Source organism: Homarus americanus, unplaced genomic scaffold, assembly GCF_018991925.1.
Source record: "Homarus americanus isolate GMGI-L3 unplaced genomic scaffold, GMGI_Hamer_2.0 scaffold2558, whole genome shotgun sequence".
NCBI lineage: Eukaryota > Metazoa > Arthropoda > Malacostraca > Decapoda > Nephropidae > Homarus > Homarus americanus.
In genome coordinates this window covers 1,045,054-1,059,040 of record NW_024745671.1, presented here as the reverse complement: position 1 = coordinate 1,059,040, position 13,987 = coordinate 1,045,054, and the positions used below count along the sequence as shown (strand labels likewise).

Sequence of the window (13,987 nt, the reverse complement as noted above, 5' to 3'; positions counted from 1 at the left end):
CAACCAATCAATTATTTATGATGGCATATTTGTAAACCATCTTTCTACCTTGTTCTCAGTACTCCTATCTCAAGTCTACGAATGTCCACATTTTAATACAGCCTAGCCCAACCTAACTTAATATGACCTATTAAAACCTGCCCAACCTAGTCTTTATCCAAGCCAATCTAACTTAACCCAACTAACCTGATATATTATGATGTTATGTAATCTAACTTATATTTTATCCCCAGGCATCATGCCTGCCTCTAATTTTATTTCTACTGTTTTATATATTTATACAGTATTGTAACTGTAGGTCCTACTCCAAAAATTTATAATTGCACAGAATGAATGGTCAAAGTTTGTGCTTTGGCTCAAACCAAGCCAAGTATTATGGCAGTATGGTACAATGTTGGAGGAAGAGTAGTCGATGTGTACCAGAGAATTCAATTATCGAGCACATAATTTTAGCCTAAGAAGTAACCTTAGATCAGTAGGTGGTGATCACAGGCCATCAAGTGAACTGTGTGGCTACACAGTTCACTCCCATTCCCTTACCAACTAAACACTCTCACCCAGACAATTTACTCACTCCCCTAATGAACTAAAACCACCCCCTCACACAGTTCACTCCCTCCCCCAAACCACTACACCCACTCGCTCACTTCACTCCCTACACCCAAACACTTCAACCTTTCATGCCTTCACCCCCCACATTAAATTGCTTTCCTCACAGGTCACCACCAGCTGAGTGTGCACCTTACTTTGAGCATGAACACCTGCCCACCTACAGGGAATGCACCAAACTTTAGTGTCACACAGTATGTTGCTCCAGGCAACAAAAGCAAGATTGTGTTTATGCTGGAATCCAAGTTAGGTATAATTCACTGACTAGAGAGTAAGTAGTCTGATACTTCATTTGGATGCAACTACAGTACAGTACTTATAATAACTCTCGGTGTTGTCGTGTTGTGTGATGGGGTGGCAATGTTGTGGTGTAAAGCAAGGCAGTAGTGAATGAACACATACAAAGTGATTTACATACATTTGTCTGTCATAGTGTACTGATGCAAATATTTTGTCCAGGGAAGTAGGTCAGGAGTGCATTTACCTGTATATGGTCTGGAAGGGGAGTCCAGAACCTAAACCCCCCATTTTACCTTGCAAAACTTATCTCATTTTGCAGTATCACATTGTAAGCCTTTTTCTAGGAGTGTAACTCCCTACAAGGCAAGGGACCAATACATTGCCCTTCAGGGTTTTCTTTTCCTTTTACCCTAAGTTTTTAGCTGCCATTTCCAGTTCCTACAATATATAGTACTAATTTACAATAACAGAAATCCCACATCGCTTAATTTAATCTCCTATACAATATTCTTCATCTTAACGTTCATGTGTCTCTTGATCCACACCACACAAATCTAGAGTAGCTACCTGTAACTAAATATAAAAAGCCCAACAGCAATCCTAAAAAACTTAATTTATAATCTGACTAATGGTTTAATAGTAAATGAAGTAGTACAACATTCACCATTTCATTGTCCTCAAAAATGAGAAAAGAACAAATTTGTTTCTGTACAAATGTATGGGGTAAAACAGCTATCTAATCACGGAAAATAACATATTGACAGAAAGACCATTATAGTAGAGAATTCTTAGTGTCTGATGCAGTCAACTATTTAGTGAATTAGTGGTGCTGAGGAAGGGTTTAGTTATAGCTTAGAGAAAACAAAATAAAACTGAGCTTTGCAATGATAAACTAACTGCAAACACTACTATGTAATTTCAAATTTGCTTTGTACCAGGGGAATATAATGTCCCAAAATGTAATGTCATGCAGGAAATTTAAACTCCTGCTGAGAAAGTAACTACAGTATATTGTCTACTTGTCCTTGCTCACCTCTCAAAGACTACTTGCACTAAAATCAATCGCCCTCACTGAAATAAACTTGAGTTTATAACAGAAATCCCACATCGCTTAATTTAATCTCCTGTACAATATTCTTCATCTTAAAGTTCCTGTGTCTCTTGATCCACACCACACAAATGTGGTGGAAAAGATGACAACAGATAGACATGACCTACTAGACCTTTAACATATATAACAAATGTAGCAAATATACAGTAAATACTGCTTTATCCTCAACCATAATAGAATTACCCTCTTATTTATTTATTTTTTTAGTACATTAACCTCACTTACATACATATGAATTATTTTTCCATAAAATATAAAATGGATTGAGTTATCTGTATACAGAGTGCTCTCACTAGATTCAATGACTATTATTCCTTTGAAGAAACTCGATAGAATTTCCCAAATATTGTTATTGAATAACTAAATTAAAATTTAATATACAGCTGGGCCAACTTACTTCAGCATTGATAACACTAGTTAAAATGCTTCATGCCATGTGGAAGATGACAGAATGGAGAGTTGTTTTAGTGACAGTACATTATGAATACTGTACACTTAAATACATTTAGTTTTTCATAACTTGGCAAACAAAATATAAGAGAGTATATAGACAAGCATGTGTTAGCACAAAAGACTGCCAGGGCTGAAGTAATAGTAAGTGGCAGAAATCATAATTTAAATTAAATGTAAAGTAGATAAAATAAAGATATCAATAATAGCGTATGTCCTAAAACAACCAAGGATATCATATGTTGTGTCCCACAAAATGCTAAGTAGAAATAATTGTGCTTTCTATCACTAAAACTTTGGATTCGTATTTTACATATAGTTCTTTAACCTACATTAAAAAAATGTAAAACTATTATTAGTGTTAAAAAGATATCCCAAATTCTATTAAGTTTTCTTCCATCTTGATAAATGAAGCATAACTCTCATATTGCAACCCAACAAGACTTTCCTAGGTACGTCGCCGCCGAGACCGCAGAAGTAGAAGCAGTTTGATACCCCCATGAAGCATAAGTGGCCAGGCTAGCAGGAAGAAAGTGGAGCGCGGCGATAGCTCTGGGAATGGCCACCAGGATGGCTCTGGACGTCCACTACCACCCGAGACACTGCTGCTGCCACCCTGGGAAAATATGAGTAGTACATACTTTCACATTTCATGCACTTTATTAGATGGAATTTATGCAATGTGATGTGTGTTGAATATTTCTACTACAATTTCATTCTCTTCCAGTCACGTTTTTCACTTGCATTACTTTCCTCTACCTTTTCTTCTCTTTTAAGATTTATGTTTCTCCTGATTCACCTCACATACAGCAATGGGAGAGGCATGAGCAGAATAGATAGACAAAAGGTGATTCTCAGTTCACCACATAAGAAAAGCATCTGCAGATTAAACCAAACTTTTAGATAAACCTCCTCCCCGACTTAATACCTACTCGACTTACGACCACCCGCACTTGCGACCTGCCTCAGTCGTACCAAAATTTGGTCAAATTAATCATTTTCGAGTCCCAAAATCAGTACATAGACAAAATTTTCACTTGTAATTCACTTTAAAATGGCTGGCAAGCTTAAAATTGAGAGTTTTGTGGTGCTGAGAAGAAAAAGAGACACCCATTTTAGATTTTCTATGTACTATTTAAGCATTTCCGACTTACGACCATTTCGACTTATGACCTGGATTTGGGTCCCTAACCCCGTCGTAAGTCAGGGAGGAGCTGTATATTATTCAGGATTATTTGGGGGGAAAATTGGTGTTTCTAACTTCAAAGAACAAATTTTATAGGCTCTGGTATCAATATTTCTTATGTTTTTCATAAAAGAATTGAGTTCCCATTATATTGTGTAGAAATATTTTGTTTAAAGAGCTTATGTTGGAACAGTTTTACTGTAAATTAAAGTTTATACACCTTTTCACTCGCCATAAATATTTTCGCTTGTGCCTGCGGTCTAAATGCAATGTGAGATTGTTTGTCCGTGCGAGATGAGATGATGAGATGCATAGTTTAGACTCTCATAGACTCGCGGAAAACTTTCCCCAGTACCAAGAAACATTCCAGAGATGTGGGATAGTGTCTGTCTGTGCAAGAAGCACAGTTTAGACTCTTGGAAACTTTTACCAATACAGGCACGTGGAAAAATTTTTGGGAAGTGGAATTTTTTCGGGTTTGAGAGTCACTTCATTACCCGAATTTAGGAACTTGACCGTCATCTGAGTAAAAACTCAGACAACAACATTGGCTAAGTCCTTATGTTTTGGGCTTTACCACCATTGGTGAGCATAATTTTCGTTTTACATTCAGAAGAATTAATTAAAACATATATGAACAGTATTAAGTGTTGGTTTCATATTCTTATGTAGAGAAATGACGCTATGCTTTCACGTGTACGTACATACATTGGCCTTCCGCTATCAGTCTCACACTTTTTCTTTACCATCAGTGGCTATTTCTACTGTATATTAAATAACATTAATTAAAACATATATATATATATATATATTTTTTTTTACATTAGTTTTACTACAGCTACAACCAGGGTCTTATTTTCTCCCATTTCAGATGGAGAACCATCATCATGGGTGTAAACACTGATAACAACAATGGCGTCCCGTCTCCTCTTGTGACTACGTATTATTAGTGATTTATATTGTATAAGGTAGCATTAATAAACATTATTTAAAGAATATTGATTTTTATTTTCCATAAATTTTATTGTTAGAGAGAAAGGGGGTTAAAAGCCACACAAAAGATGTGAAAAGGTCACACTGGGAATGCATCTCATTATTATTATTGCTTTATTTTAATGGTCATTAATGATTAACGATACAATGATTCACCTTACACTGCAATATTGGAGGAGACATTACCATCATAACTCAAGGCTTTACTGTACTGTACTTCAATAACGTACTGTACTGAAAGGTTTTTTTATGATTTGCAATTACCTAATACCCCTAAAATTATATTTATCTTTAAACTATACTCAATGTCAACTGGCTGGTAGAATAGGTGCATCAAACCTCACAGGAAAAGGAAATCATCTTCAGTTAGTCTGAAAAATATTTGATCAATAATTAATACTTGTGATTTAACTAATATTTAAATTCTTTATAAAGATTTACTTTGATCATTAAAAGATTTATCAGCTAGATCTTCATTCACTCCGGAAAACACTTTAAACCCAATTCATCTACTGCGCACACAACCTTAATTCATTCTCCCACAAGACACATATCAGGTGAAGGTGTTCAAGGTGAAGAATAATGATAAAGTAATTACTGATACTTGTATTAGATTACTGGCCACACCTACCAACCCACCTGACAGTGATGGCAAACATTATGGTGTTGGGTGACTGTGAGGGTTTCTAGGGTGTTTAAGCGGTGGAGAACACTTTCCATGTCTGTCTGTAGACGCCTCAAAACAACCATTAGTTGGGCATTCACATCTTCAGTTAAATTTGTTCCATCCCAATTTCCTCCACCACCACCTGCACCTCCACTCCCTCCACCAATTTGAGCAAAACCTCCAGTGAGGACTGAAGATACTTGTAATCCTCGCTGAGTTCCTCTTGAACCTAAAATATACATAAATGTAGACATTAAACTGATACAGTAGCACATACTAGGAGTCAAATACTGTAACAAAATATTGATATATCGGTATATTAAAAGAACGTACAAAAAATAAACACAACAAATAAAAACAGAGAAACAGATCTTTTGCTTACTTTTATCATGACAATAAAAACACCTTACATGCATTCCAGGACATCTTTCAAAATTGTTAGTTAACCATCTGAAATTCATCTTTCCTAACACAAATGTAGCCCATAAAAAGAGGGAGTATTTGAAAATGTCAGTTACTAGTTTGGTAAAAGGTAAGAGGCCTGGCTAGACACATGGCCTCCACAACCCAGGTAACCAATTTTTCGAAATAAATTTCTTGTCATTTCCAATTCATCTCCACAATGGATTAAGCAACTCAAGCACTGTAGTTAAAATTTGCTAATACAGAAAGAAGGATGGAAGCAGTATGCTCCAGGAATTTGAACAACTTGCACATTGAACCAAGAGACAAATTAAAAGAATAACTGATCTTACAAGCACCCAAGTGCCCTGCAATCCAAAGGTACAGGAGATGAAAACTTTCAATGAAGTCCAAGCACCCTTTCGAAGGATGGCGCTCTGAGAAACACCTTGATATATGGCTAAGTATGGAGTACTGTAACTTTCCTTAGGTCATGTGTACCAAGATAGTAGAGACAGACCCTATAGGGTCAACACAGAGATTAATGAGAAGATTGTTGAATAAAGCACTGTGTCAACTATATATATCTTGAACTACCTCCACCAGATAAAAAGAATGATAAGTTTTACCATCTAATTTCCAAGTGTGGAAATCAATTTCATCAGGAAAGGAACAAAAGAAATAAATCTTTATCACTAGGCAATATGTAAGGATTAAAGTGTAGTCTCTCTATTTATAGCCGCTGGTGTCCGAGATGAACGAATTAACTTCAGGGTTAAATACCCAGTGTATTTGGTGACTTATTAGCTTTGGAAGCTAAACACACCAGGGTTGGATTTCTCTTCAAAAGGCCAGCAGCTATTATGCAAAAAAGAATATGATCTGATGATCTGACAGTGCAATCTGCCAAAAGAAAACCATGCCTTCTGTAGGAAACCTGCAAAACTCTCATCAATTAACCTGTAAGTCATAAAAGCCACTCATTTTCTTACTGTACTGGATTTGTCTTGGTGTCATTTGAAGTCCCCCAGGGTGGCTCTGGTCACCCCCTCCACACATCACAGCATCTGTCTGGGGTTCTTCATGATGTAGCACAGGTGGAGGTGCAGCTGATGTGTCTGTGGTGGGGGGTGTTGCAGGTGTGATTGGGAGTGGTGCTGTGTTTATCTGCAATATAAACACAATGTTAACTTTCATAATGGGGACTTAAACCACTGCATTATGGTGTACAGTATCTAACTCATTCCATCAAAAAGAAACATTTCTATATACTACTGTATGTTTAAGTTCATAGAACTGACCTCTAAGAAAGCTTGGATTTTACATTCCATTGGAGGTGCACATACATAAAATGAAATCATAGCAATTGTTCTGAACCACCTGATGAAACTTTACCAGCAATTTGCAATGTCCATGTATACAACGAAAAATCATATACCTGTACAGTATGTTCAGTCAGAATTCACGTACATTATTTCCTAATTTGGGGCTTAAAGTTATGATTAATATATACTGCTGTTACATAGTTAGACTTCACCCAAATACAGTACAGTACTGTAATTAGGAAATGTAAGTAAATGTATCTTTTTGACACTACTGTACAATATGTTAAGAGGCTAGTGTGTATTTTTCACTTTTCAATAGATTAATAAATTTAGTTGAGGTAAAAGACTCTTTGAGTTGGAAGAAAGATTCTGCAAGCTAAGAGATCCTTCTTGGTACATGTAGTAAGAAAGAACGGAAGAGGATAACTCATCCCCCCCCCCCCTCCACCCATTCTTCCTGGGAATGTCAATCTCACTGAATCTTCCCTGGTCATAGAAAATGGGAGTACGGTAGTTCACAGACCAGGAAAATAACACAACACTACAGTTATTTGCTCTGTTCCATATACAGTACAAACAAAAAATAAGCAGCAATGACTGTAATCAAAAGTTCAGCACCAAATTTCTTCAAACTACTCTGCTTTGAAAAACAAACACAATGTCTAAACAAGGCAGAAATTAAATTGCAGCATTAGAGAGCCATAATGAAAATTCATAAATATGAAATTTACAACACATCTGCTTTTTATATATACTGCACTGTAATGGTATACATGCACAGTGTTATGTTTAACTTGCCAATAGTGGGGAAGGGGTCTTCTCCCTTCAAGGCAATTTATCTCCTTAAAAGAATGAAAAAAAAAGGAGAAAAATTAAACCTATATTAAATGTACTGCAGCACTTCCTTGTCTGGCCCATGGAACAGTGTACAGTATGGGTTCTCTTGAAAATTCTATTTGGTAAGGTAGTACAGTAAGTATTAAGGCTAGGCAAGTTAAGGTTCTAGTGACCATGCAAGGCTAAATGTGTTAAGAGTGATAGGTTTGATAACAGCTGAACTGGGCTAGGTTTAGAAGAAACAGGACTTCTTTAACCCTTTCACTGGGGGAGACCAAAAAAATGAGTTACCGGTATATCTCCCTCTGTAGCACTTTTCAAAAAAATAAAAAATAAAAATAATAACTCTTCAATCTTACCATTCTATAGTGTGAGAACTACTGTATAAGAAAAAATATATAACACCCATAAAAACCTTAATTATGTGGGTGGTGAGGCACAGCCAGATGCACTTGGTGCTTGAGTTGCTGCCACATCTATGATGTTTCATTTCTTGCATCACATCATACAGGATACACATTTTACTGATCACTCGTGATATAAATTTCTATTATCTACTATCGTGGAGCATTGAAATGGCTAATCTCTGCACACTATTTACTACTTCTGTTACATATGTTTACAATATTTACATGTTTCTTCACCTTCACATGTTCGGTAATCTCTCTGCATGTGGTACACCTGGAACCATGCGTGTATGCAGAGAAGAACATTATAGTTTGTGCACAAACTGTGTTCTTTTTTTTTATGGGGGGTGGGGGATTTTCTTTACCTTCAGGTAGTCTGAGCGCACTCATGACACTTCTAAATATTCTTGCGTTATTGATCAGAAAAATGTGTGCCAATCGTGTTCATACTGGCTTACATGACAGCTGGTTGAAGCACTGCAGGTGTAGTATCTGGCAATCAGCTGGTGTATGATTGTCTTAATAAAGTCATGCAATGGCTAGTTCTTGAGCGTCTTCATACGGCACAACTTGTATGCATTTGGCACTGACATGTGAAGCATATGGGTGGGAAGATAACTTGTTGTACTATAGTAAATACTCGCTTAATGCCATGATTCCGTTCCTGAAAACTGCGACGTTAACGGAAACAACGTTAACGGAATAAATTTTCTCCACAAGAAATACATCAAATATGGGAGTTACGTTCCCCAGCCTCCCTTTGCATCATAAAATACATTACATGTACACAAATTCAATGGCATTTTTATAGAAAATAGAATATATAAAAAAAACCCAAATCGTTTTGTATTGTACTCACTGATGGTCAGAGGTGGTGGAGCGAGTGTGTGTGGGTAGTGGAGCGGAGAAGGAGGGTGGGAGAGGAGGAGGAGGGTGGCGAGTTACTGAGACCCAATGGGTGGCTCCTCCTCCTGGTTTAAAACCTCCATTTTCGTAGCAAGGCTAATGGTCTTACATTGCTTCTTCACAACACTAGCATTACTAGCACTTGATGGGTGCTTGGAAGCCATTTCGAATGGTTAGAGTACAGTATTAAGAGCAAAAACACTTAAGCACGCACTTACGCTGTGGTAGCTTAACAAAGACAGGCGACGCTGTGACGCTCTGCTGACGAGAGCGTAGTGCGCCAAGATGAGAGAGGGTGATGCACCGTACAAAGTAGTCCGTGATGATGTTATACTGAATCGATGGGAAGTTATCCGACACATTGGCTCTAAAGAATAGCAACGTTATAACAAAACAACGTTATAGGGGGCAATGTTAAACGAGGGCTTACTGTGTCTTGAATTTTTCCTCACAAACTCAATCCAACTAACTACATAGTATGACAAATATTTCTATAATTTTTATTTTCTCATTGTACTCAACAATTGCACTAGGCTATTTCAATTTCACCTAGTCAGCTTTGCTTTTGACAGAATTATGCACTCAGCAAATACCAGGGTAGCTCAGGGTAAACACCCTGATAGCTCGCTTCACTCCCCTCTCTTATATCTTCGTTACCTCATCACTAAAGTTTCCTGTGGGCGGTAACACTCGACATTCTACCATAGTGTCATGGTGAATGGTGGAGAGCATTTGCCTGGCACGGTTATCACACCACTTTATGCTGTACACAAAATGTTCTTTCAGTGCTTCTCGACGGTTTATGTTTGGTAAAGCATATATGAATTTCCTGTTTGCCCACACTATCCCATATGCACCACTGGTTTGGTCTTGTAAACGTACTGTACTGTATAATTAAATATTTTGGGACCATTGTACCAATAATCTAGATACAATTTTTTTTTGTGCCTATGAGGTTTATTGTACAGGGTATAGCTTGTAATGTTTGGAAGAGAGTGTGGTCTTAAATATCCTGTAGCACTTATGGTTGTCATATAATTGAATTTTAAAGTTGATACGTGGGCATTTTTCCAAGAGTCATGCTCCTAGCCACTCTCTCTCTACACTTTTTATGTTTGTTAATGTATATAATCATACATGTATTGTATGAATTACGCATATATTCAGTGACATACATAAATCTAAAAATAAATTTATAAGTACTGTACCTTATATATAAACATATTGTACAGGCCATACATACATTCTATATATGGTGCAGCAAGTGGTTGTGGCAGGCTGCTTGCCATTCTTGCTCTGTTTTCCTAAAAAAATTTCCTTGCCACCAACACTTTCACTATAACTGATAATTCTTTGTGATAGCAAGCAGTTTCCTGTTTTCCCAGATACAGTAATATCTCCCTTAGCCGGAATCCCTCAAACCCGGAACTCTCCGATAGCCGGAATTGAAATTTTTTGGAAAATCGTTCCCAAAGCTGGAATTTTCCGGAAAATTCCGGGTTTGGGAACGATTTTTCAAGGGGCACATTTTCTGGAAAATTCTGAAAAAATTTTCCCGATACCCGGAAAATTCCGGGGATGGGGGAGATTTTTCCGGGTTTGAGAGATGAAAATCAGGCGCCTTTTCTGGAAATACCGAAAACAATTTTCCGTTACCCAGAAAATTCCGAGGATGAGGGATATTTTTCCAGGTTCGAGAGATGATGTAATGGGCTATTTCTGGAAGTTCCAAGATTACAGGATTTTGATTTTCACTTAAATTATCATAGAAAATTATGAGAAAAGTGTTTTAAGCGTTTAAGTGGATGACAATGTTTACATTTACTTGGTGATCAATGGACAACCTTAATTAAATCACAGTAAAATGATAGATGTATTACAGTATGGGGTACTCAAATAAACCATCAACTTCCAGAAACCTTCTACTTACAGAAAGTTTCTTGACCCCGAGGACAGCATTTTGAATTCTGGCTACTAAAACATATTTAGCATCAGTTTTGAGCATTGGCTGACATGAGGGGGAGGGATTTTGGCACACATGTAGAAATATGAGATAATATATGCCATAAATATTTGTTATCACTCAAAATTAGGCAGACTCACTTATTTGATGAGGGTAGAGCCCCCTACATGATGAGCTATGAATTTTAATGTACAGTTTGATATGCCATTTTTATTACTGTAGTACTGTATATAGTACTTTGAGCTACTGGTAGATACTATTTACACTAAGTACTGTACAATTAAGGAATAGTACTTTTACTTCAACTTAAGTTCATTTTTGTCAGACTACTTGTACGTACAGTACTAGTGCTTCAATTTAAGTAAAAAAAAAAGTCCTTTTTACAGCAGGTAGTAGGTAGTAAGCAGCTATCATACAGGGAGGTACTACCACCTGGGAAGATATTGAAAGCATAATGTTTTGTCTAATGGTAGACCCTGCTGCCATATGGCATCACGAAAATTGTGAACAAGTCCCAGGTTGGAGATCTGACTTTCTGCCTCATTTACACACAATTGCAGGGTCTCAATTGTTTCTCTTACTTGGACAACACAACATACATATATTGTTTCTCACTCTTGATTTATTTTTTCGTTTTAGTATTTATTTATGGTTAATATTTTTATTATTTTTATTATTTTATTTTTATTTGTATTAATTTGCTATTAATTTTATTAATTGTTGTAATAATAATATTAATAATAGATATTATTATTATAATTATTATATTTTCACCCACCAGGCCCTGATGTGGGTCATTACCTGTGCCCGGGTGGGCTAATCCCCGTAAAAAAAAAGTATTTTAGGTAAATAGCATTGACTAACTGCAGTTCATTTACTGAATTTGTTAACTAGTTAACACTCTAAAATGAGAGGCAAAATGTGCTTCATTTGTATCATTATAAACGAAGTCAATGATTAACTAATTTGGAGCCCAATTTTTCATATTCTAGTTGATGTGTTGTAAATCCTTTACTACATGAATAATTCAGTGTATCCAGTACCTGATTGTTAGAAAGGTTTTGCATCTGCTTTGCAGAGAATGACTGCTCAGCAAGCACACTCTCCACTTGAGCCAGATGATCTGGGGTCTACAGCAATCCAGAGTAGTACGTAACAGGATGAGGAAGAGGAAGGAAAATAATTACAAATAGAAGCCATGGTCATCTGTGCTCAGCTACACCACTAAATGGCCATTCTTAATATGCCAAATCAAGAATTCTTAACCCAATAACACCGAATTCTACAGGGTTCTTAGTTTTTGCCCAAAGATAACTTAAGATTAATTTGGTGAGGCTACATCAAGCCATTAAGAGTGTAAACTGTACACTTGGTGGTTGATAGATAGACAAGCCATGTAGCAAGGCAGCTGAGCTAAAAACCAACAAACACATGCATTTGTTATTCATCATTCAAATGCTTCTGATGGTTATATACTGTAAAGAAAACTTATGTAAGGAGCACCTACATGGATAAATAGCAATTATCTAAAGTACTGCTTACAAAGTACAGTGTCACAGAGCTTGAACATTGTATTTTTTATCAAATAGCAAGTGGGATAATGCAACACCTTAATTCAATGTATGAGGTTTAGATCAAAATTTGTGGAGAAAAGAAATGAACAATCACGAATGTAATTACCGGACATATTAAAATAGCAATATGTGCAATAATACCGTTTCTACATAAGAATAGTCATAATGGTTCTCAACCAAGGTATGACAACCTTGGTTTCATGAGGTTTTATTTTGGGTTCTTTATCTGACGTTGGTAAAAGGTCTTCATCAGAATATTACTGGACCATGTACTGAATAATGGATAACAGGTATCTCCCGATATACCGTATATATTCCCAATAAATGACAATTTGTTTTAAAGAAAAAAAAATCGTTATACAAAAGTAAACGTTCACTGTAAAGAATAACAATAATTTTTTTCTTAAACTAATAACAATCACATTTTAACACCCTGTTTTCATTTAAGAATGTGAACATCTTGCTTTCACACATTCAAGGTGGCCACCCCAGAATGCATTTACACTTTACTGTATCTGTACAGGTGTACCCCAATAACTGACGCATATAAGAACCGGGGAAATTCTTTGGTTAATGAATCAATGGTTATGGAAGCACATACGTAATCCCATTAAAACATAAATTCAAGAAGTTATGGACTGGCCACCCTCCAAAAACTCCCACCTACCCTTAATATATCTCTGTTGTGCACACTTTCAAGCAAGAAAATAAAGCAGACATATAAAGCAAGCATAATAAGCCTTAAATAAGCAATGTTAAAGCATAAATTGAAACTGTTATTTACCTGTGATGAGGATGGTAGAGACAGTCAAGGGTGGCAAGTTCAAGTCTCTACCACTTTTTGCTGGTCCATCACCACTCTTATTATGCCTTATCACACACATCACATCAAGATGCCCAGCACAAGAGAAACTATCAATGGGGCATTTAGGCATGATTGAGTAACACACTAAGTCAGAAATAATGAAAAAACACAAAGTCAGAGACACATAGTAAGTGTAAACAAGAGCAAAGATGGTGGGAATGAGTCAGTGCAGTGCATAGAGCCCTCTGGTGGCAAGAATTTGCACCATGCCACCACCTGCCAAATTCAAAACAGCTCTGCCAATCGTCGGATCTCCAAGGTACTCAATGAAACTTGTGGGGTATTTCCCCTATACGTAATTGTCGGTTTTGCGAATGGGCGGTCAATGGCACGTTGTTTTTGGGGTACACTTGTGCAGGTATAGTAGAGGACATATCGAGGTGAACTTTGTAATGAAAAAAACCCCATTCGACCAAAATTTTCCCTCCCTGGAAAACAACCCACAATACATA

General features: G+C 36.7%; 1 protein-coding gene across 10 annotated transcripts in view; it reads right to left on the bottom strand.

The window, feature by feature from the left end:
* Positions 1–13,987, bottom strand: part of LOC121878763 (acyl-CoA-binding domain-containing protein 5A-like) — a 39,178-nt gene that overhangs the window by 9,460 nt on the left and 15,731 nt on the right. For 7 of the 10 annotated variants that reach the window (XM_042385170.1, XM_042385169.1, XM_042385171.1 and 4 more), the window contains 4 exons: positions 12,140–12,226; positions 6,651–6,825; positions 5,229–5,485; positions 1,840–3,026 (listed from right to left, as the gene is read on the bottom strand). In XM_042385170.1, coding sequence (XP_042241104.1) covers positions 2,859–3,026; positions 5,229–5,485; positions 6,651–6,825; positions 12,140–12,226 — 687 coding nt within the window. In that variant the 3' untranslated portion in view covers positions 1,840–2,858. Of the gene's footprint in view, positions 1–1,839; positions 3,027–4,606; positions 4,961–5,228; positions 5,486–6,650; positions 6,826–12,139; positions 12,227–13,987 lie in introns of those variants that run through there. The other 3 variants (XM_042385174.1, XM_042385176.1, XM_042385175.1) reach the window with 3 other exon arrangements.